General features: G+C 50.7%; 4 protein-coding genes across 13 annotated transcripts; 3 read left to right on the top strand and 1 right to left on the bottom strand.

Moving 5' to 3' along the window:
* Positions 1-806: 806 nt before the first annotated feature.
* Positions 807-10,759, top strand: LOC119126690 (septin-5). 3 transcript variants are annotated; one of them, XM_037258006.1, is made up of 13 exons: positions 807-922; positions 1,054-1,067; positions 5,382-5,472; positions 5,545-5,631; positions 5,722-5,845; positions 5,921-6,055; positions 6,281-6,398; positions 6,505-6,606; positions 6,857-6,953; positions 7,029-7,164; positions 7,317-7,419; positions 7,553-7,883; positions 10,725-10,759. In XM_037258006.1, the coding sequence occupies exons 1-12, from the start codon at positions 877-879 to the stop codon at positions 7,610-7,612; spliced, it is 1,113 nt and encodes a 370-aa protein (XP_037113901.1). In that variant the 5' UTR covers positions 807-876; the 3' UTR covers positions 7,613-7,883; positions 10,725-10,759. The 3 variants fall into 3 exon arrangements, with proteins under 3 accessions (XP_037113901.1, XP_037113899.1, XP_037113900.1); XM_037258004.1 differs by lacking the exons at positions 807-922; positions 1,054-1,067 and adding an exon at positions 4,623-4,945; XM_037258005.1 differs by lacking the exons at positions 807-922; positions 1,054-1,067; positions 10,725-10,759 and adding an exon at positions 4,713-4,945 and having other exon boundaries at positions 7,553-8,333.
* suds3 (SDS3 homolog, SIN3A corepressor complex component) lies at positions 4,109-17,820 on the top strand. Of its 6 annotated transcripts, none has more exons than XM_037258020.1 (13): positions 4,109-4,123; positions 14,786-14,905; positions 15,701-15,770; positions 15,872-15,927; positions 16,034-16,105; positions 16,450-16,469; positions 16,537-16,693; positions 16,752-16,847; positions 16,936-16,997; positions 17,081-17,102; positions 17,271-17,376; positions 17,439-17,523; positions 17,595-17,820. In XM_037258020.1, exons 2-13 carry the CDS (start codon positions 14,890-14,892, stop codon positions 17,691-17,693), a joined length of 861 nt encoding a protein of 286 aa, XP_037113915.1. In that variant the 5' UTR covers positions 4,109-4,123; positions 14,786-14,889; the 3' UTR covers positions 17,694-17,820. The 6 variants fall into 6 exon arrangements, with proteins under 6 accessions (XP_037113915.1, XP_037113912.1, XP_037113916.1 ...); XM_037258022.1 differs by lacking the exons at positions 4,109-4,123; positions 14,786-14,905 and adding exons at positions 14,182-14,323; positions 14,414-14,571; XM_037258017.1 differs by lacking the exons at positions 4,109-4,123; positions 14,786-14,905 and adding an exon at positions 14,068-14,323.
* Positions 8,613-13,626, bottom strand: LOC119126676 (hippocampus abundant transcript 1 protein-like). 2 transcript variants are annotated; one of them, XM_037257975.1, is made up of 12 exons: positions 13,275-13,623; positions 12,345-12,437; positions 12,194-12,256; positions 11,988-12,115; positions 10,418-10,532; positions 10,138-10,356; positions 9,932-10,045; positions 9,786-9,857; positions 9,598-9,710; positions 9,424-9,521; positions 9,205-9,347; positions 8,613-9,060 (listed from the first exon to the last, which is right to left on the bottom strand). In XM_037257975.1, the coding sequence occupies exons 1-12, from the start codon at positions 13,437-13,439 to the stop codon at positions 8,848-8,850; spliced, it is 1,536 nt and encodes a 511-aa protein (XP_037113870.1). In that variant the 5' UTR covers positions 13,440-13,623; the 3' UTR covers positions 8,613-8,847. The 2 variants fall into 2 exon arrangements, with proteins under 2 accessions (XP_037113870.1, XP_037113871.1); XM_037257976.1 differs by lacking the exons at positions 12,194-12,256; positions 12,345-12,437 and having other exon boundaries at positions 13,275-13,626.
* A 1,028-nt stretch (positions 17,821-18,848) lies between the features above and the next one.
* Positions 18,849-22,055, top strand: hspb8 (heat shock protein b8). 2 transcript variants are annotated; one of them, XM_037258044.1, is made up of 5 exons: positions 18,850-19,123; positions 19,250-19,343; positions 20,522-20,585; positions 21,453-21,662; positions 21,845-22,055. In XM_037258044.1, the coding sequence occupies exons 1-4, from the start codon at positions 18,959-18,961 to the stop codon at positions 21,619-21,621; spliced, it is 492 nt and encodes a 163-aa protein (XP_037113939.1). In that variant the 5' UTR covers positions 18,850-18,958; the 3' UTR covers positions 21,622-21,662; positions 21,845-22,055. The 2 variants fall into 2 exon arrangements, with proteins under 2 accessions (XP_037113938.1, XP_037113939.1); XM_037258043.1 differs by having other exon boundaries at positions 18,849-19,343.
* The last annotated feature ends 215 nt before the right edge of the window (positions 22,056-22,270 follow it).

Below are 22,270 nucleotides of genomic sequence, written 5' to 3'. Positions count from 1 at the left end.
GTGTGTGTGTGTGTGTGTGTGTGTGTGTGTGTGACGATCATTGGGACTTGAACTGGAAACATTATTTTATTCTGAACTGATCAGGATCCAATGTACATGATTCAAATCTCTAAATGATGTAACCTACATGATGTAGAATGCCATATTTTATTCATCACACGTTTTTATTAAACCACTTTAAATTATTGTATGGTCTCCCCAACGGGCTTAAAAGTTTCCTTGAATTCTTCTTTGGAAGGTTTTAGGCTCACGCTCATAACAAGAAGTACTATTTGATATCCTTTGTACTAAAATGACATTACAACTAAAAGTTAGAAGCGTATTCATGACTACGTATTATTACTGTTCTTATCTAAGACAATTTAATGATGCCTGCCCCTTGATGGCACCTGCTCAGCACTACTCGCTATTAGCTTAGCTTGCTCTTCGCGCTGGATACAGTTTGATAGCTCACAGTCTTGACTTTGCTTTGGTGGTGAAGTGGGACAAACAGCAAGATGGACATATTCTCGGAGGTTAGAGCGTGCGTGCGTGCGTGCGTGCGTGCGTGCGTGCACGGAGCAAGCCCCGATGTTGTGTCCATGTATTATGTTTGAGGCAGTCCAACGCAATCCCGGACGATTTTTGTAACGAGATAACGATTCTATTTGTTGTCTTTCAGTCTGTAAAAAGCGTCAGTGTCGGTGAATAAGCTCTCGCTACACTTTCTGCTTGCGAGCTGATTGGCTGAGCCTTAATGGGCGTGGCTTGCATCCTTCGCGGCTCGGTTCGGCTCAGCTCGGCCTCTTTTTTTTTTCTTCTTCTTCTTCCTCCTGCCTCTTGCTGCTTGTGAGCGTGTGTGGCAGCCGAGCGAGGCGCATCGCATCGCATCTCAACATGACGGCCAGCATCCGATACAAAAGCCGGATTCCGGTCAAGACGGGTGAGCCAGCCTCATTTGTCGTTTCTTGTCTTGTTTGGAAGCCCTTTGATTCAATCGAAGCGCTTGGTTTCGTTGTGTGTGTCCTTGCACCTGCTCCTCCTGCTCCTCCTGTTTCATCCTCGAATCCACAGAGGAAACCGCCGAGGTAAGATGTCTTTTTTTCCATTCTTTCGATGGAATTTAATCTCTGTTTTTGAGAATCATTTTCATTATGAATGCATTGTGAAGGATGCTGGAGGGAGGGAGCGAGCGAGCGAGCGAGCGAGCGAGGGGGCATTGTGCTGGTAGATTCGGTTTCATTTTTAGAAGTGGAGCAGCATCCATTATGGCCAGCCATCCTCTCCTCCTTCAGCCATTATCATTTACCCTACATCCATTTTGAAAAGAAAGCTACATGGCCTTCAGGACCCCCATCCCCCTCATCTCACCTCTGCCCCATGTTTGCATGTGCTGGGTCCTGAATGGCTGATCCTGCATTCATAATATGCCTTTATTCGGTTGCACTGTGAGCCCAAGAGTGGCACATTTGTAACAGGATGTATTCATTGTCAAAATGGGTCAAGTCAAAAAAAAAATGGAAAGAAAAATGATATAATTGGATTGTCAATGATGTTGGATAGTTGTGGTATATTTTTAAATTTTATATTTCTATTATTCATCCTTTTAATTTTTAGTATTTCATTTTGTGTTTTGTGTCATTATATCCCTCATTTTCGTTTCGTTTCGCTTATTTCAAACGTGGAAAAAATAAGACTACTGTACACAAATGAAAAGACAAGACAAAATACATGCATATACATATATACACATACAGACATATATACATATACACATACACATACATATTCACACATACATACACACAAACTAAGAGTAGCAATGAAGATATAACCACAAAGAAACCATAAATCATATTCACATGCCTGAAAAGTTTTATTATGTTTTTATTTCTTATTTCATACTTGACATTTTTTTATTTTACAGTTTGTATTTTTAATGATTTATTATTGTGCTTTATTTTATTTAAAATTGGATGGATGGACGGACTGATGGACGGACTGATGGACGGACGTGGATGGACGGACGTGGATGGATGGATGGATGGATGGATGGATGGATGGATGGATGGATGGATGGATGGATGGATGGATGGATGGATGGATGGATGGATGGATGGATGGATGGATGGATGGATCACGAGTCACAATTGACGCTAATGTGGTGTTAGTGCATTGAGCTCATGTGACTCTCGCAAAGAGCCTCAACTTTTTGCATTACAAATCGTATCAAAGATGTCATTTTCTAATATTGCACTTGAATTAAATAATGTTGAAAGTTCAAATCAATGTAATTTCTTGAAAACATAAATTTGATGTTCCCAGATATCAATGTTATTATTGTAGTTTGTAGTGCTATACTTCTGTATCTTTTTCCTGAAACAAGTGTGACTTTGCTTCTGCTTATGAGAATAAGCAACATGAAGCTGCTGTGTGTACAGATGATCACGAGATTATGGGGGTGGACGGCTAAGAAGGGTGATGTAAGGCCACAATGCTATTAAGCGTTTAATGACCCTCTCACAGTGGCAATTTACTCCAGTCCGCACTCATTTAAATACTCAAAAATGTGGATTTCTAAAACTATTGTTGTACTTACACATCTGATAAGATATTACATTTAGGGAAAAAAATCATTATTGGATTATACATATCCACATATATATATATATATATATATATATATACGTATATATATATGAATGCACTTTGTGGATTGGAATCATGTGCTTCTACTGCCTTATAGGCATCTCCGCTACCTGAAGGTACCACTTGTTCTTGCCTTCCAAACACCACAAGCCACATCCACAATGTGCACTCTCATGTGTAGGTCATGTGACCAGAGGGGTTTGCAATGATGTGAAAATGGGACATATCACAGTAATGCCATATGTGGGGGCGGGCAGGCGTGGTGATTAGTGCATCAGAGTGCAAGGTGACTTCCCATTTAATCTGGAAGCATGCAATGTCCATAGCCAAAGGTCTTCTTGATGCTTCTTCAGTATCTTCAGAGCCCAGGTGTGAGTTCCCATCCTGTTGTTTGTTGGCTTCTGTTTAGTCTTCGGATTGAATGATGACCTCCTGTAAGGCCTTTCCTGGCAGATAAGCCGGACAGACACATTTTCTCTCTCACACAAACTCACTTGGAGCAAATCCGGTTCATACACAAATCATTTTGCAGTCACATGCTATCAGCTCACACACACAAGCTTATGACTTTTGCTGGAAAACTGGGATTAGGATGACGGCTACAAGCATTAAACTCCCGCTTCATGCGGTAACGTGTTGCCAGGCAACAGTGTGTGTGTGTGGGGGGGGGTTCTGACGATTTGAAATATTGCGGTGACCCGTCCACAAGCTTGTGCGTGGGTTCCTGGGCTCATTGGTTGGATTGGATTTTGATGTTGGACTACTCAAGTGGGCTTTTGAAGAGATGGGCGTGTGTGCGCGCGTGCGTGTGCGTGCGCGTGCGTGTGCGTGCGCGTGCGTGTGCGTGCGCGTGCGTGTGTATGACAGCTGGCCTCTGAGACAAAGGCGCTTGAGGCTTTGTCTGCTGTGCTGTGCTGTGCATCTGCTTTTTTTCTTTAATGAAGACGAAATATACACGAGCACACATGTTACACTCCCTCCACCATCACCTAAACCAGAAATAATTCAAGCAACAAAGAACACAATTAACTTGTGCTGATTGAACTGTATGAACTATTTTGGTCCAACTCGGTTATAATGTGTGTGAGTCAACTATCGACCACGAGATGGCAGCACACTTATTTAGTTTTGAGAACGTTTGAAAAGTCACTAAATCGGACGTCGTGTATTTCTTCTGCACAACCTAATTATTGATAAATGGTTGGTGGAAATGGTTCAAACGGTTGGCTAGGGCGGAAAAAACAATGACAACTTTTGTCCAACATCTCATCTCCTTGTGGCGTGTGCAACTCACTGGACTTAACAGGGTGCGCCTGCCTAGCTGCTACTTGCATGGTGGGAAAGAAAAAGATCGAGCTCATTTCTTCAAAGACGCTGCCCACATGATATGTGCCACGGACACGCCACACACACACACACACACACACACACACACACACACACACACACACACACACACACACACACACACACACACACACACACACACACACACATGCCCACGACTCTGTCACATCTGGAAAAAATCGCCTGCAACTCTCGTTGGCGCAAAAAGCCCCTCCTCAATCCATAGATTGAAAACAGTGCTTTAGCCTCAAATTGAATGTGTTTTGTTCGAATGATAACGGCAGCTGCTTGGCTGGCTGGTGCTAAAGCTAAGCGAGCTATTTCAGATGAAATTGCGACACCGATGAGCATGTGGACGGACTGACTGACTGACGGGTTGGCTTTCCTTATAGCTTAATCATTGTTGTGAGAGCAGGTCCACACTTGCCGTTTTAGTGGCCTCACGTGTTGTTTCTACGAGGGCCTCTGTGCCCCGCCTCCTGCTCAGACAGGTTCTGCGTGCGTGCGTGCGTGCGTGCGTGCGTCTCTCTCGCTGGAGCTCAGGAAAGCGAAGACTCTTTCTGAAGGGGGGGGAGTGAGCACGCGTCAAATGAATGAATTTCTATGAGGCCTTCCTTCCTTTCCCTGGTTTCCTCCCTCCCAGCCAGCCAGCCACCGCTTCGCCTGGCTTTCCGTTTTCCTCGGCTCGGCTCGGCTCGACTCGACGCGACTCGACGCGGCGCGATGTGAATTCCTGCGTACCTGTCTGAACAAGGGCGGACGCCGCGGCTGGCGGCCGGCGGGCGGGCGGGCAAGGAAAAAACGTTGCTTTTGTGGCTGTGCGTGTGTTGAAGCGTTCCGTCTCTTCTGTCCCGATCCCGTTGGATTCTTCTTTGACTGGGTGGACACTTGTAGCATGGATGCCATCATGCTACAGGAGAAACTCGTGGAACGACTCCTGTGCCCGCGTGTGAGAACGGCTAGACAGAAGGTAAAATGGAAGATACTGTATTGGGTGGCTTTTTGGATGGAAACGATTGAGGTTACGCATCAGAATAGTACAGTAAGCACTCGCAGCGGAAATTTGGATGGAACAGTACTGGTACGGCGCCATTTTTCGACCCTTTTCTTATTATTTTTTCAAATTCTTATTGTCACTATGCAGTATTCTTTTATTTGGCAGAAGGGGGGGGGGGGTCTCAAGTCACGTGACTTGGAGTCGAGTCGACTGTATTGGGTCATTGGCTCCACGCTTTGAACTGTTAAATAGAGTGCCGAGAAATCTAGCGCAGTACGGTGGGTGAGATGTTTGCTCCTCCATCCGTTTGCGAGTGCTTGAAATGCATCCAAACGAGTCGTCTTCTCTTGTCCTCCCTGCTGCTTTCTACCCGTCTACCTGTGTTTCCATGCACACGTGTGTTTTCTAGGAGAAGCAGTATGTGGGCTTTGCCACCCTTCCCAACCAAGTCCACCGGAAGTCGGTGAAGAAAGGCTTTGATTTCACTCTTATGGTGGCAGGTGTGTTTGCTTTCTCTGTCGCTTCTCAAAGGTCAAATGAGAACCGTGGGGGGTTTGTTGGGATCTGATCAGGTGAATCTGGAATGGGCAAGTCCACTCTGGTCAACAGCTTGTTCCTCACCGACCTCTACAAGGACAGGAAGCTGCTGAACGCCGAGGGTGAGTGGCGTCGCCATGTCGCCATGCGCTGCTATTTATCTCACGGGCATTTTCTGCTCTTCTATTTTTTCATGTGGTCACGGTGACCAGAACGCATCAATCAGACAGTGGAGATCATCAAACACACCGTGGACATCGAGGAGAAAGGAGTCAAGCTGAAGCTCACCATCGTCGACACGCCGGGCTTCGGAGACGCCGTCAACAACAACGAATGGTGAGCTGGCCGCTTGCTTGCTTGCCTGCTTGCTTGGAAGAAGCTCGCACTCAATGTGCTGACCTGCATGCGCAGCTGGAAGGCCATCACAGACTACATCGAGCAGCAGTTTGAGCAGTACTTCCGAGACGAGAGCGGGCTCAATAGGAAGAACATCCAGGACAACAGGGTCCACTGCTGCCTCTACTTCATCCCTCCCTTTGGTCATGGGTAATAACATACACTACATGCCCACACACCAGAGGTTGGCCATCAAGGTGGACAAGGGCCTTCCTTCTCTGACACGGTTTGGCGCAGTTGTGTATTTGTAAAGCCGCGATGCTTTGAAATATTGTGGTAGCAAACGCACAGCAGCCAGCCCGCCAGCCAGCCAGCCAGCCAGCCAGCCAGCCAGCCCATTGACACACATACGTACGCACGCACGTCTGGGCTCAGGTTGCGCCCGGTGGACGTGGAGTTCATGAAAGCTCTGCACGAAAAGGTCAACATCATCCCGCTCATCGCCAAAGCCGACTGCCTCACCCCCAGCGAGATCAAGAAGTTGAAGGACCGAGTGAGTGCGAGCGAGCGAGCATTTCTGTCTTCCTGCTGCCACGCACACGTATACAGTATATACGTACACACGTATTCTGATAGAAATGTCGCTCGCGTGTGCGCAGATACGAGAAGAAATTGACAAGTTTGCCATCAAAGTCTACCAGTTCCCCGAATGTGACTCGGATGAGGACGAGGAGTTCAAGCAATTGGATAAAGAGCTGAAGGTGTGACTTTCCTTTCCTTTCCTTTCCATTTCCGTCTGTGTGTGCAGCTTGGAAAACAGCAGCGGCTAGCTGGCTGGCTGGCTGGCTGGCTGGCTGGCCGGCTGGCTGGCTGGCTGGCTGGCTGGCTGGCTGGCTGGCCGGCCGGCTGGCTGGCCGGCTGGCTGGCCGGCTGGCTGGCTGGCTGGCTGGCCGGCCGGCTGGATGGATGTGGCTATTCTCTGGAGAGAGAACATGCTATTGCTAATTGCAGGAGTGCACGCCATTCGCCGTGATTGGCAGTAACACGGTGGTGGAAGCTCGAGGCCAGCGAGTGCGAGGGCGACTGTACCCCTGGGGAATCGTGGAAGGTGATGATGTCATCATTGTCAACGTGCTACTTTTCAAAGGCCAATTGAGGAACGTAAAGCGTTTGCTCCGTGCAGTGGAAAACCAATCGCACTGCGACTTTGTGAAGCTGAGGAACATGCTGATCCGCTCGCACATGCACGACCTGAAAGACGTCACCTGCGATGTCCACTATGAGAACTACAGAGCGCAGTGCATACAGGAGATGACCAGGTGAAGTCCGCTCATAGGGAGGAATTATGATCAAAAAGATGTATGGTGTGAGAGCTCGGCTGCGTTCCCCTCGTCCAGGTGCATCTTTTGAATTGTGTTGATGTGTGCCCGTCCGCCCGCCCGCCCGCTTCACCTCTTTCTTCTTCTCCCAGTAAACTGACACAAGATAACCATATGGAGAGTCCCATCCCCATCCTGCCGCTGGCCACCCCCGATGCGGACACAGAAAAGCTGATTAAAATGAAAGATGAGGAGGTAAGAGGACAAGCTAACGTTTGTTAGCTGCTAGCATGTTCAGAATGTTTTCCCAATCTTGCGGTGGAATGAAATCATGATGTGATGTGATGGGCTTGATTTGCTGCTGAAAGCTTCCTTCTTCCTTGTTCAGCTGAAGAGGATGCAAGAGATGCTGACAAAAATGCAACAGCAGATGCACGACAAAGACTAGCAACACCAATAAGGCCGCATTTGCTTTTGTGCTTGAGTGGCGGCGGCAGTACATTGCCGTTGGTTCAGTGTGGTGGTGCTTTTGTAAAGTTGCTTCTTGAGTCCAAGTCACCCAAACTATGAGTCCCTCCCCCAAGTGTGATTCAACAATAGAAAAGCCTTCTTGAAATCAGTGCACCTAATTTATAAACACAGTGCTTTGGGGCTATTTTGTCAGGGCATGACAATGTGTGGCATTTCCATTGGAATGCTCTTTTTTATTCCGTGTGTGTGTGAATCCTCTCCTATTGGTCTTTGCGCAGTTGCTTCCCGTTGATCTCAATTCATCTGACGAGCGAGGAATGCATTATTTATAGTGGTTGAGGATCCAGAGTAGATCCTTTTGATTTGTTGTCATTGGTCGGCTGCACTTCTTGTTGACGTCAAATGTTAAGTGTGAACGCGCACCTACTGCTAGTCATGATGATCTGACAGGGTTCTCGCCGCGTAAGCATACTGCAGCTACTCGTAGAATCTGCTTGACACTCTCCGCTGCTTCACAGCTGACACTTGTGTCCAAACCTGTTGGGACATTTTTTCTTGCTTTTGTGGAGGAGCAAATACTGCAAAGTTGACACCTGTTGTTGGTTTTTTTGGGAAAGTCTGAATTGTGCCAATGAAGATGAGCAGTGTGTGTGTGTGAGAATGAACCCCAGTAGAAGGAAAAGTGTATCTTCCTTCTGTCCAACTTGACAAATAATAAATGTGGTTTCTTGCCATTCTGTTCATAGTTGTCCGCTTGTTCAAGTGGGACCATTTTCTCCATCATTTCTCGCAAGCAAGCCATTCTTCCTTTGTCCCGACACATTACATTGGCATCTGTAATATCTGGAAGCATTTCGCTTTCAATCGAAACACATACTACATTGGCGACCTCCACTATTGATTTCATTTATGATCCTAGGAGAGACAGAAAATATTAGTATTGTATTTAGATCAGTGGTAAAAGAATTACTCTTGGGAAAAAAACGGTTTGTTGTTTTATTATTTTCACTATATTACAAATGTTAGTTGTGCATTTTGCAGTTTTGTGCCAGCCTTATATTTTCATTTTAAGGCATTAGAATAAACAGAGTTGCCAACGGTAACCACGATGCTCAGATCTCTCAGACGTGTAAAAAAAAAACAACAACATTGCTGATAAAGAGAATTGGCACATTTTGGTCAGCTCCCGACTGGCCGAGGGCGGCCTGTCAATCACACGCCGCTGTCCCGCAAGAGCGGCTCGATGTCGTCGGCGTGGCCGGGAGGCGTGGCGGGGGGGCCGGCGGCGGGCCCGCCCGCGCTGCCGTCCGTGCACGTCCGGATGGCGGCGGCCGGCGCCCGCTCCTCGATGAAGGCGGCCACAATCAGCGCCAGGACCACGGCGCAGGCGCCAAACAGGAAGGGGGGCCCCGGAACGCTGGACTTCTGCAGACGCAGCAAAATCTTTGCATTTGTCAACATCATCTGCCAATCGACCAATTTGGCGACTTGATGGCCTTTCGGATTCCTTGATTGGCCGGAGGTATGCGAGCGCTATGTGTGTCGCACGTCTGGTCCGTGCATGCGTACCTTAATGTGTTGCGCGTCCCGTCCTTCTGCAGTCTGCATGTCGCTGAGCTCCACATTGAAGAGGAAGAAGATGAATCCGTACAGAGCGGGCCCCAAACCGTTGCACAGACCCCGGATGCCTGTGATCATGCCCTGGACCACGCCTGTGCATACACGCATGTAGGTTACAAACACCCACACACACACACACATATACCCCCTAACCCACGCCACAGAGACCTTGCCGGTCCGGGGCGGCGCTGTGCGAGACCAACGCCGAGACGGCCGGGAAAGTGATGGAGGACATGGCGGCCACCGTGCCCGCCGCCCACACCATCCTGGAAGATGAAAAGGTCTGGCACGGTTACCACGGCGACACTGCAACATGGTGGACCCATTCCCCAAATGACTCACCAGGGCTCTGAGCCAAATGCGTACCAGGCCAGCTGCAGGAGCTGGAAGGTCAGACCCAGCAAAACCGTCTTCTTGTTGCCCAACGTACGCATCAGCACGCCCAGGAGAAGCGTCTTCAACAAACACACACACACACACTTGCGGTTGCCTTTCAACTTCCGGTTCCAACAATGTGAACGGGGACACACCTGCGCAATGATGGACAAGATGCCCACCATGGCGATGAAGGCGGCGATGGCGGCGGGGGAAAAGTCGATGACCTGCAAAGGTGCGTTACTCATGAGAAGCGCACGTCGTCCTCGTGTTTTGTGGAGTAGCGCGTGCGTCTTTGGACCTGTCTGAGGTAGAGGAAGAAGCTGGAGTACTGGCCGGCCTCCGGCAGGTACGACAGGAAGACGGCCACGCAGATGAGCATGACGGTGGAGTCTTTGCCCACGCGGCGCAGCGACTAGACAAAGGACAACGGCAGCTCCCAGTCAAGGTCCCGCAAGGAGAGAGAGAACGCTGCTGCCGCCGCCGCCATCGCTGCCGCCGACTCACGGCAAAGGGGTCCGCCTGCTCCCAGGAGAGCGGGAAGCCCCAGGTGGCCGGCCGCATCTTGTCGGGCAGCGACTCAGGCACCGCCAAGAAGACAAAGGCGATGTCGGCCACCGAGATCACCGTGGCGATCAGGACCACCAGGCTGTCGCCGTAGCGCGCCGAGAGGTAGGCCCCGATGGCGGGGCTCGTCACCAGGCTGGCGGCGAACGTCGCCGACACCTGAGAGCCGGGCACACGCGTGAGGGTGGGTCCGGCCGGGCCCAGGCGGAGGATGCCTTACCAGGCCGTACGCTGTGCTCCTCTGACGCTCGTCGGTGATGTCGGCCACGTAGGCGAAGATGACGGAGAAGGTCACGGCGAAGACTCCCGACACGGCGATCAGGGCAAAGTACCACCTGGGGACACGCAAGGACGACTTTGTCACGCCGACGTGGACGGCTTATGTGGAACCGGGGTTCCAATCCCCCAATTTGGCCTGACTGGTGGTTTTTTTCCCCCCACACTTCCAGCGGTACCTGAAGGCACCGAATTCCAATCACCCATTGGAACCTCAGCTGGCCGCTATATAAGCCGCCTTGGCTCTTTAGTTGTGTGTGTGTGTGTGTGTGTGTGTGTGTGTGTGTGTGTGTGTGTGTGTGTGTGTGTGTGTGTGTGTGTGTGTGTGTGTGTGTGTGTGTGTGTGTGTGTGTGTGTGTGTGTGTGTGTGTGTGTGTGTGTGTGTGTGTGTGTGTGTGTGTGTGTGTGTGTGTGTGTGTGTGTGTGTGTGTGTGCGTGTGTGCGTGTGTGCGTGTGTGCGTGTGTGCGTGTGTGCGTGTGTGCGTGTGTGCGTGTGTGCGTGTGTGCGTGTGTGCGTGTGTGCGTGTGTGCGTGTGTGCGTGTGTGCGTGTGTGCGTGTGTGCGTGTGTGCGTGTGTGCGTGTGTGCGTGTGTGCGTGTGTGCGTGTGTGCGTGTGTGCGTGTGCGTGTGTGTGCGTGTGTGTGCGTGTGTGTGCGTGTGTGTGCGTGTGTGTGTGTGCGTGTGTGTGCGTGCGCGTGTGTGCGCGCGCGCGCGCGCGCGCGCGCAGACAAAGAGCAGCCGCGGCCCCGTTTGGTCAAGTCCGGTTTCAAATGGCAACTGGCCAGTCCAAGTGTTTGAGCTACTCTTTGGCAAGCAGACCTTTCTCTTTGCAGGAGACCTCTTGGCTGCATTTGTTTGTCCAAAATCCACCAAACTGCTAAGTTTGAAATCACTTGTTAGTCAAACTGCTAACTTCTGCTAATACTTAGTGTCGAGGGCTTTGAGTTTGTCATGTATTCAATTGCTAGCATGCTAACATGATCTTGTGCTTTAAAGGGGAAAATCTGAAGGTTATGGATGTGAATGTTGCGATGCTAATGCTAGCCTATTGCTTGAGATTGATGGTGCTGCAGTATTTTTGGTGCAGGCAGGCAGGCAGTGCAGGTGCCTGGCGTTGGGACAGCCAGCCAGCCGGTCGGTCGGTCCACTGTTGAACCCGAGCCCATGATTCGGTAAGAGACTCGGCAGGCCCTTCTCTCCTGCTTCCGCACACGTGAGAAGAACGAGTGACTTTTTGCTGCACCACTGTGGATGGGCTCTTCTCGTTTCTCTCGTTGTAGCTCCTCCAGTTGCATGCTAGCACATTCCCTTCAGGAGCGAGGGGGGGTCCAAATGTTTTGGGGCAATCAAACGATGGGAGACTCCACTAAGCACGACGTTGCAAATTCCAAGCACCCGCTTGCTTTTTTTTCTACTGGCGCCCGCCGCCGCCCGGGGATCAGGCTCCCACATGATGGCCGCGTGAGGATCACGTGACCCTCTGCAGACTGGGCTCGCCGGCCCGGCAAACTCACCGGGGGCTGATCCTCATGAAGGGGATGGGCGCGCACGTGAAGAACACCGTCATCAGGAGGAAACGCTTCCTGCCCCAGACGTCGGACAGGGCGCCGATCACGGGAGCCGACAGGAATGACAGAAAGCCCTGAGATAGGCACAAATACTTGCGTCAACGCACGCACGCACGCACGAGTTCATCTCAGCAAACCGGACCGGCGCTCACTTTGACACCTTGCACCAGTCCGTTCATGAGGAACGTGTGCTGCGGGAAGGTTTCATGAAGAACCTGAAAGCATAAGCGCCAGCAGCAACATCGAGTTACCACCATAGCCTAGCCTAGCCTAGACGCTGCCACGAGTAGGAGAGTGTCTCACAGTCAGCATGGGCGTGGTCAGCAGTCCCCAGGCAAAGAACTCCAAGAAGATGACAATGACGGCGTGCGTCACCTTGGCTCGGCCTCGCCCGTGCTGCCACCCGAAAAACAAGACAAATCCTTTCACTTCCTCCCCATTGTTGTGAACCACTTCCCATTGACATCTATCATCTCTCCTGGTGGGACAATATTTGTTTTTGCTACTAGCGGTCTATGGGCAGTCAGTTCAATGCGCTTCCAACACAAAGAGAATCGTTTCAAACAACCACAGGACCTTCTGCGAGCGACATGCCAACGCACAGAACAAAATGCCGGAAGCGGAAAGCATCAATAGTTGCTATGTTTTCAGGCATTTTTGGAAGAATAACAGTGCAGCAGCGGCCCTGACCACACATAGCAACAACCTGAATAATTGATGCTGAATCACTGTTTTTTTTTTTGTTTTTGGTTTTAAACCTCCTTGAAAAACGTTAATAAACACATGATTGGGTCCAAAAACGGGGGGGGGGGGGGGGGGGGGGGGGGGGGCTCACTAAGCTGGAGTTTTGCCGAATAGGTCCCAACCAGCCCCAAATGCAGCAATAGGTATGCCGAATCAATAGGACAGCTCTCGTCACGACAATGACGTATGCGGTTAGCTTCACCTTGCGCAACTTTACAATGACGTAGGAAAAAAAAAAAGAAAAAAAAAAAAACTTTGCAATGACGTCACCGACGACGGAAAAGACAGGAAGTTGGTTTGTTTACATTGTTGGCGTCCCAAATGTGTCAAAGATGCTCGCAGGTCGCCCTTTGACGCAAACGAGAGAGGAAACCCTCAACTTGATGTATTTTCCTGTAGTCGGCTTGATTAGCCGCCATTGTTGCTGGCCCCTTCCCGCCCGCCCGCCGACATAAAGGTTAGCCGTCGAAATTGAGCTAAAGGGTTTACCGAGCTCCGGACCAGCATGACGTCGATATGGTTCGACTCGTCGGCAGCGACCTTGCCCGCGATCATCTCACATGTTGGAGCATCGCCGCCTCGGGGTGTCCGCGTCTCTTCCAGCGCGTCAGCTCGTCGGAGGTTTTGCGTGGCGTGCCGTCCGTTCCATTCCATCAACCAATCGCTGCCCCTACCGACCGAGTGCAGCGTGCCACCGGAAGTGCGGTGCCAGTTGCCCCGCGAGACTCTGCTCGAGCTAATCACGCGTTGAGGCTTAACGCCGACCACGCTCGGAAGAATTACGATCAACTTTCCTTGTGTGACTTAACAATACAAGACGACGTTGATACGACGCTCTCGCTCCCGCCAGCCTGTCAGACGTTAGCCGTCGTCGCGTCATCACGAGCAACAAAACGAACGCACTTTCCAACTGGTCCCAGATCAGCCCGTGCTGTTTGTTGCCGGAGCGGCCGGGCACATCGAAATCACCAGCGTCGAGAAAGAAAATAGAATCCATATTTTTAAATGGTCTTTATTTTGTTCTCTTCTGATTTTGTCATCAATGGCAACGCCAGTAACGCGAGCGAAATCAACATGTTTTGAGGGTGTCCAAAGATACGCCTGTTTTAATGTTGAGTTGCGAAAGTGAAACCATGTCTTTTGAATGCGATCATACCAACGAAAATGGCTTACTCAACACAAAATAACGAGTTTCTATTGAAAGCAATATCACATTTTCCACGTCTGCCACAAAAGGGCTCCGTTTTCAAACAGGCTTTTAAGTGAACCGCTCGTCGCTTGAGGGTCCGCTCTGCTTCGGAGGCGCTGAACGGCGTCGCACACAAGTCATCAGCGCCTAAAACGCGAGTTTGCTTTTGAAGGCGTTCTTCTTTTGTTTACGTTCAGACGCACAGCTAGGGGGTCAAAGGAGCCATTTCCCATGGCTTCTACCGCCGCTTTGCTCTCGACCGCGGTGGATTACTACAACGACGAAGAGGAGCTCGACAGCGTTGACGACGACGACGAGCGCAGCTTTCGAGGGAGAGACTCCGAAGAAGGTAAAAAAAAGAAAAAAAGAAAACGGACTGACATATTGGGAGGAAAACGACAGCAACGACAACGGCACCCTTCTCTGTCTCGCTCGCCAGGATCACACGCTTTGCCCCATTTGCTGCTCAACTATTGCCCCCTCGACTCCGATTCATGGTTTAAGCAATGCCGATGACGGTGTGTGTTTGGAAATGTATTGGACGGCGGGATTCCTGTCGAGGTGTAGCGCCATCAGCTGGCTTATGCTAACAGTCGGGTATGCCTTTCATTTCTAATTGTGGTGATTAGGCCAAAGTGGCTAGCTAACCTTGTTACATAACATCGCGTCCGCGTGTCTTGTTTTAATTCTGTTTATTGATAACATAACAATTGCTCAATGATCCGTGAAGTCAAACTAAAGTAGGCGTTAGCGGTTAGCCCCACAACCGGCTAGTAGAGTACCCCCCCCCCCTCCCCACACAGCTATATACACTCACTACCCACCCACTTACACCACAACACTCATTGATTCCAAAGAGACGCGAGGACATTGCGGTGAAAGGCAAACTAAAGAGACGGGACGACGTCAAGGACGATGAGCGCCAAGCCAGGTTCGCTCTCACAACTTCACGCACACACACTTTTGCTTTGGGTGGCCCGTCGAGCCGCTTTCGTGTTGAAATGGAAATGCTATGCCACCCCCACAGCCGTCCTTAAAACAGCTGACCGAGCTAACTCGAGCTAGCACTACGAAGCACTACGAGCTCGTGTCATCTTCAGGCGTCATTAAAATGTCGTGCAAAGCGAGTGCAAAATTGTTTTGTCGAACTTGACTGATATCAGTTGGCTTTCGTAGACAGACAGGCGAAAAAGAAAAAGCCGGCCGACCGACCGACCGACCGGCCGGCCGGCCGGCCTGCCTGCCTGCCTGCCTGCCTGCCTCTCCTTGCTTGCGGCAAAAACACGGAGCTTCCTTGTCACTTGCCATTTCAAATGACGGCCGAACCGAGCCGCAAACCCCCTAGCTCCGTGACTGGACTCCCGTTTGGTTTCGAGTGCCAGGCGCAAGCCTTCTTGTCTGCAGACATGAAAGTAACGATTGATTCTGCACAAGGGGTGTCAAATTAATTTGAATTTGGCCGTGGTTGAATTTGGCGCTCAAGCTTGCAGGGGGGGGGGGAAGCAAAGAATGCCGGCCGTGGCTTGTTAAAACACATACAGTTAAGTGGCATTTGTAGCACGTGTCAAAATAGCATCGGAGCTAACGTAAATTTCCAGCCATTGTCAAGGCTTAGCTTTGGGACAACCATCTGTTTTTTGCGCTCAATTCCTAGCAATTAGTCCGCTGCGAGCCACCTTCACAAGATTCCCCCCTCTTCTTCTCCTCTTGTCGACGTCCGTCGCAGACACAGAAGACGCCAGCGAAACGGACCTCGCCAAGCACGACGAAGACGACTATGTGGAAATCAAAGAGCAGTACGTCTTGGGCCGGAGCTCCTGGCAAGGTGTTTGCGTTGGACGGGTTAGAGGTCCTCCCTCACCTGCTGTGTGTGTGCGTGTCCGTCCATCCTCTACAGAATGTATCAGGACAAGCTGGCTTCTCTGAAAAGACAACTGCAGCAATTGCAAGAAGGTGCTTGTTTGTCCAGCCTCTTTTAAATGTTGATTACTAACTGAAGCAGACAAAACCACTGCTAAAAAAATCACCTATCCTTTTTTTTTTTTTTTTTTTTTTGCAGGCACTTTGCAGGAGTATCAGAAGAGAATGAAGAAGTTAGATCAGCAATACAAAGAGAGGCTGCGCAATGCAGGTGAGCCACGAGCCGTTCCGAGGGAGGCCTCCTCGCTGATTCTTCGTTTTGTTTTCAATGTCCCTTGGCCATCCGCTACCAAAAATACTCTAGTATCCAGTCGTATATTTTCCAAATTCGACAGCCTTAAAATGCCACCCACACTTAAGCACAGGTGTCAAACTCACGGGCTGGGAGTCAAATCCGGCCCCTGACATAATTTCATGCGGCCCGTGAGGGAGAATCACCTGCGTCGACGTCACATTTCTTGCAAATTGCCTTGACTTTTAACAGCACCGAGCTGAGATATTGGGAGATTTTTTGGGGGGGTCATGACAACGACGTTGCTGTTTTGTGCTTTGCAGATCTCTTTCTGCAGCTGGAGGTGAGTTTGCCCGCTCATAGGTCAAGGCCCTTTGTACCCCGTGGTGACCCACCCGCATGGCGTTCAGACGGACCAGGTGGAGCGAAACTACATCAAAGAGAAGGAGGCGGCCGTGAAGGAGTTTGATGACAAGAAGGTGGAGCTGAAGGAGAACCTCGTGGCCGAGCTGGAGGAGAAGAAGAAGTTGATTGAGAACGAGAAGTTAACCATGGAGCTGACTGGCGGTGAGGTGAAGATTTCCAGCTGGTCTTTGCAGCATTTCATCTTCATCTCCTCCTTCAGATTCCATGGAGGTCAAGCCTATCATGACGCGCAAGCTGAGGAGAAGACCCAACGACCCCGTGCCCATTCCGGACAAGAGACGCAAGCCGGCGCCTGATATCCTTTGCCTGCCTCGTGCGGCGGACTCGCGCCACTACAGTTAGCCTTTTTTCAGCTCGGCTCAGCTCACCTTAACTGTCGCCACCGCAGCTCAATTATTTGCTCACAGACGACCAGATCATGGAAGATCTCCGAACATTGAATAAGGTGGTCGTCATCCCCGAGCTACGTAACCCTTTTGGCCTTTGGCCTTCATAGCTCAACGTCTCGCCGCCGTTTTTGTCTTGCAGCTCAAGTCGCCGAAACGAGCAGGTACGGGCCGACTCGCAGCGGGACCCGCGTCAGCTTGGGGGGAGGGGCAGCATCGGGCAATTTTCACTTGAAACCATTTTGATACCAGTAGAAAGCCCAAATCTCCGCGAGTGAGCCACCCACCCCATTCCACTTCTCTCTCTCTCTCTCTCTCTCTCTGCCATGCAGCGTCGCCGTCGTCTCCGGAGCGCATGCCCTCGGCGCCCGCCGAGTACCCGGCGCAGCGCTTCGAGGCTCGCATCGAGGACGGCAAACTGTACTACGACAAAAGATGGTGAGTCCGCTGCCCGGAACATCCCCCGGAGGCTCAACAGTCTTTGCGTTTGCTTTCCCCAGGTACCACAAGAGCCAGGCCATCTACCTGGAGTCCAAAGACAACACCAAGATCAGTTGTGTCATTAGCTCAGTGGCCACCAATGAGGTGGGTGCTCCCTTCTATTTAAAAAAAAAAATAATAATTACGCTCATGTGTATTTTTGTGGTTGTGTGTAGATTTGGGTGAGGAAGACCAGCGACAGCACAAAGATGAGGATCTACCTTGGACAGCTGCAGAGGGGAGCCTTCGTCATCCGGCGGCGGTCGGCAGCTTGAAAAGAGCCCCCCCCCCCCCCCAACCAAGTGTCAATTGTACATTCGCCCAAACAAACGTTGGTTGTGTTTATGTAGGCCGTCCATCTGATTTTTATTCCCTTTTGACAAATAAACGAGCTCAAGCCAAGCAGCGTTTTCCTCATTGAAGGCTTAGGGTTGTTCTGGGATTTCTCCATTCAATTGCAATGGCGTCACCTTTTTTTAGTCGATTTTTTTCAAATCAAAAAATGTCAAATGTTTTTACACCTTTAAGAACATCAATTGAGAACGATATTTTGATGTCATTTTTTTCCAAATTCATTTTGATGCTGTAAAAAGGGGAAAAATTGTCGAAACAAAACAACGGCCTGAGTTGATCAAAAATACGTTCAAACCCTGAAAGAACCTGTTAGGAGAAAACGAATGTTTTGAAAAGTCCTAGAGGGAATTATTGCTAGAAATTGTAGTAGTAGTAAAGAGAAAAACCTCAAAACAAAAATGATGCTAAAATAGAACACAACTTGATTTCACATGAGCTGCAACTGTAGCAAGGCACCTTAAACAGCTCGTATTCAAAAGAACTGTACTGGCCAAATCGTGGTGCTCTAGGTGCGGAGCTGCGGGCAAGTGGGGCTCCAGTGTATTGGGCACCATCCATCCACCCATCCATCCATCCATCCATTTTCTGTACCGCTTAGTCCCCACAGGGGTTGCGGGTGTGCTGGAGCCTATCCCAGCCGTTGTTTTTTAAATCCACCCAAAGAAGTTTTGTGGTACGCCAAGAAAAGGTGCTTCTTTTCTTTCATTTCACCAAAGTAAATTTCGAGTTTTGCAAAGAAAATGGATGATGGGGGTTTTTGACGGTGACCCTGATTTTCTTGTATTCGTTCCGCTGACGTGAAATGGGCGTGCGTCACCCGCCAAGATGCGCGCTGACTTGATCGTCTTGACATGGTCTTCTATTCTGGCCGGCGTGACTCATTTCCGCCAAAGGGCCAACGCTGTAAAAACCAGCTTGTTGCCCGCATGGCTGATCTGAGATCGGCGTCGAAGGGGATGGGAGGGTGAGCGCAAGTGGGCCAAGTTGACGGCCAAGGCGTTCTCGGCGAGGTTCGAGGGCTTTGGAGAACGCCTGCTGGGTGGGTGGAGCGGAGCCCCTATAAAAATGGCGCAGCCAGCGGGGCTGGCCATTGGCTCCTCCTTTTTGTCGGCTTCTCCGGACTTGGATGGCGATGCGCCCGCAAGCGCTCGACAAGTCGCCGAACTTCTCTTGACTTGCATCGGACATGTCGGAGGGAGACTTTTACGCCGTGGGCGGGCGCCAGAGGTTTCCGCGCGACCCTTTCGGAGACGCGATGACCTCGCGCTTCCTGGCGGAGGACGACTTCGGCATGCCGCCCTTCCCGGACGACCTGTCCATGGACTGGCCAGACTGGGCCAGGCCGGGCCGGCTGGGCTCCCGCCTGGGCGGCGGTGGCGGCGGCGGCTTGCGGGCGGCCTTCCCCGAACGCCGTCGGCCCCAGTCCGGGCCGTCGCTCTTCGAGCCCTCGTCCGCCGCCGCCGCCGCCGCTGCCGCCGCGGGGGACCCGTGGAAAGTGTGCGTGAACGTGCACAGCTTCAAGTCGCACGAGCTCAACATCAAAACTAGGGAGGGATTCGTCGAAGTGTCAGGTGAGCAACATCTTAGTCCGTAGTTGTTGCTTTTGCTGGACTTTGGCCACGCCTTTCTCGTCAAAGTGCACCATGGCTGCGCTGCGTCATCATCCGTCTACAAGTGTATTCTTTTTGTCTTTCTTTTTTTTTTTTTTTTTACATTCGCTCTCATCGGAAACCATTTTTAACTCGTGAAGAAGAAAAAATCGTGCCTTATTGGCTTGACCTTTTTGGAAGTTTTACGAACGACGAAAGAAGTCATTTAAGGGAATTTTCCCATTTATTCTTGCCGTCTTTTCTACATCATCAGTTAGAGTTTTGTCATTTGACTTTCCAGATTGTCATACATTTTCTCGTTCTCACAACATATTGTCATTTTCGCTCATTTGTTGGACTTGCCATTTCATTGAATGAATAGTTTGTGTGAGTTTGGTTCCACGGGCCTGCCTGCGGCGGGCGGGCGGGCCGGCACCACGTGAGATGACTCATTGCAAGCTGGCATTGTTTTGCACGACTACAATTTCGCAACCGGTCACAGCGAGCATGTCGGCTCGCCGAACGACTTCTCGGTGGCGGCGGTGACTGCATGTCCAGCGTTCTCTTCGGCTGGAACTCGGACACCTGTTGCGTTGCATTCCTCGAGCGTTGATGTCGCTCCCCCGGCGGCGAGCCGGATTTAGCTCCGAGCTGAGCCGAGCCGAGTCGAGTCAGACAAACAGCCCGCTGCCATCAAAGCGCCGGACAGAATGTTCCGGAAGTTACCAGTCGTTGACGTTGCGCTCATGGAGTTCAGGCGCACGGCGGTTAGAAATGGGCAAAGTTGAATGCTTTGGCCAATTCCAGGGACCGTGTCATATCCAAGACCCGCCCCGCCCCCTTCCATGATTGTGCGAGCGGTCGGCTGGGTCAGTCAGCAGCTGTCGCTTGGGTGGGGGGTGGGGGGGGAGTGCATGGCAGCCCGCTTAGAAACGGAAGGCCCGATCGATCCTGATCGATTGGAGCAGCATCGGTCAGGAAACCTTAGCCTAGTCTGTGATTCTACTTGATTCAGGTCAAGTCATGCCTGAAAAGAAAGTCAGCCATTTTGTCTTTCCAGGGCTCCTTCCAAAACAAAACAAAATACGGACCCCATCCTGAAATTTGCACCTTCAGTGTTCTGTGTTCTCTGAGCACTGCGCTTGTCTTTTTCCCTGCAGGAAAACATGAAGAGAAGCAGGAGGAAGGCGGCATCGTCACCAAGAATTTCACCAAGAAGATCCAGTGAGTCGCGTTTTGTGTGGGTGCATGGCGTCAAACACATGCAGCTGAGTAGCGCGCGCATAAGACCAAACAAACAAACAAACAAACAAACAAACAAACAAACAAACAGCTATGTGTCAATAGGGCCTGCCTGGACGGGCTGCTAAAATTCCCCTTTGTCACTCGTGGCAGCGTCAACAAACGACTTTCAACCGCGCAATTGTTGACTTTTGTCCCCAAGTGGCTCGCCTGATGTGCAATGCGCACAATGTGCACGTCGCAACGCTGGAACCCGCGTTGGCACGTTCGCCTTGCCAAGTGAGAAACGGCTCATTGTGCCATTTGGCTTTCAACTCGAGGCGCGTACAAAGCGCTCGCTCGCTCGCTCGCGTGGAGAAAATGAAAAGAAAAAGAGCAAAGACAGCAAACAAATTGTTGCGCTTGGAGGTTGTGCCATTTTCCATGTGTTCTGTTCGGCTTGGCGGTCAAGCCCATCTCAGGGAAGATTCATCCAGCCTCAGCTGTCGCTTGAATGGCCCCCAATTCGCGACTATAAATAGGCGAGTGAGGTGATGTTCCCAGCGGAGCGTCTGGCGCCCCTTTCTCCGTCCTCTCCACTCCTCTGCTCTCCTCACTCTCGTGATGGCCTTATTTGGCAAAACCTTTTGCGCGGATCTCCCGCTCTAACTTTTTCAAGCCCGTTTTGGGAATGCGGACAACTTTGTCGCCATACAATCAAAGCGCCGCCAGGTGCTCAAGTTTGGAGTAGATGAGAAACAAAGTCCATTTTAGAAGGACAACAACATTTTGCGATGTTTCCGTGCTAAACTCAAGCGCGTTCTGTGTGTGTGTGTGCGCGCGTGCCCCCCCCCCCCCCCACACACACAGGATCCCGACGGACGTGGACCCCCTAACGGTGTTCGCCTCGCTGTCGCCCGAGGGCGTGCTCATCATCGAAGCGCGCCAGACGCCGCCCTACTCCCTCTTCAGCGACAACGCGCCGCCTGAGGAGGACGCAGACTCGGCCCTTACGCTCCAGGAGGCGTCGGTGCACTAACGCCAAATTGACGCACCCCGCGCGACCTTCTTCACCTTCAGCCGATTTGAGCGTATATAGCAGATTTTTGTTGTTGTTGTCGTTGTTTTTTTAATGTTGTTTGCATGCGATGATAAACGTGTGAGGTCCCGGTGGTGCGCAATACCGGACATGGCATCACGCAACGGATGAAGTCACACGTGATTGCGCAATATCGTGACATCACGCAACAGATGAAGTCACACGTGGTTGCGCAATACCGTAACGTATCTCTTGACGCGCTGATCAGGGGCAGCTTTTCAACCAAAACGAGAACTTAGTATATTTTGGTTGTCGTTTGACCGGCGCTCCACCCAAGCAGTCGGACACGTTGGCAAATCGTCATGAATGCTCTCTGTTCACATTATATATATATATTTTTTTTTTTCAATAAAAGTGGATGTATTAAAAGTATACTCGAGGTATCTGCCATCATCATCGCTCAGTACTGAAAAGGAAAATAGAGCGTGAAGAAGCCACGCCCAGAATCGAGCAGGAAGTCAGCACACGGGCAGCGCAGGTGAACTTTTTGTTGTTGTTTTTTAAGTCACAAACATGCACACCGTCATATGTGGGAATCGAACTCATGGTGCCTGCACACAAGACAGGCAGGCGCGTGTCGCCATCCCCA

Source organism: Syngnathus acus, chromosome 9, assembly GCF_901709675.1.
Source record: "Syngnathus acus chromosome 9, fSynAcu1.2, whole genome shotgun sequence".
Classification (NCBI taxonomy): domain Eukaryota; kingdom Metazoa; phylum Chordata; class Actinopteri; order Syngnathiformes; family Syngnathidae; genus Syngnathus; species Syngnathus acus.
Note: the sequence above shows the minus strand (reverse complement) of the source record. Positions and strands in the feature narration are given on the sequence as shown.

Coding starts and splice junctions, on each gene's coding strand:
- LOC119126676 (XM_037257975.1), bottom strand. CDS start 13,439: ATGGAATGGAACGGACGGCACGCCACGCAAAACCTCCGACGAGCTGAC. Junction 12,438..13,274: donor TCATGCTGGTCCGGAGCTCG/GTAAACCCTTTA, acceptor TTCGGGTGGCAG/CACGGGCGAGGCCGAGCCAA. Junction 9,348..9,423: donor CGCCGCCCCGGACCGGCAAG/GTCTCTGTGGCG, acceptor GTGTATGCACAG/GCGTGGTCCAGGGCATGATC.
- LOC119126690 (XM_037258004.1), top strand. CDS start 4,871: ATGGATGCCATCATGCTACAGGAGAAACTCGTGGAACGACTCCTGTGC. Junction 6,056..6,280: donor ATCCCTCCCTTTGGTCATGG/GTAATAACATAC, acceptor GTCTGGGCTCAG/GTTGCGCCCGGTGGACGTGG. Junction 6,399..6,504: donor TCAAGAAGTTGAAGGACCGA/GTGAGTGCGAGC, acceptor GCGTGTGCGCAG/ATACGAGAAGAAATTGACAA.
- hspb8 (XM_037258043.1), top strand. CDS start 18,959: ATGTCGGAGGGAGACTTTTACGCCGTGGGCGGGCGCCAGAGGTTTCCG. Junction 19,344..20,521: donor GGGATTCGTCGAAGTGTCAG/GTGAGCAACATC, acceptor TTTTCCCTGCAG/GAAAACATGAAGAGAAGCAG. Junction 20,586..21,452: donor AATTTCACCAAGAAGATCCA/GTGAGTCGCGTT, acceptor CCACACACACAG/GATCCCGACGGACGTGGACC.
- suds3 (XM_037258017.1), top strand. CDS start 14,206: ATGGCTTCTACCGCCGCTTTGCTCTCGACCGCGGTGGATTACTACAAC. Junction 15,928..16,033: donor ACTGCAGCAATTGCAAGAAG/GTGCTTGTTTGT, acceptor TTTTTTTTGCAG/GCACTTTGCAGGAGTATCAG. Junction 16,694..16,751: donor AACCATGGAGCTGACTGGCG/GTGAGGTGAAGA, acceptor CTCCTCCTTCAG/ATTCCATGGAGGTCAAGCCT.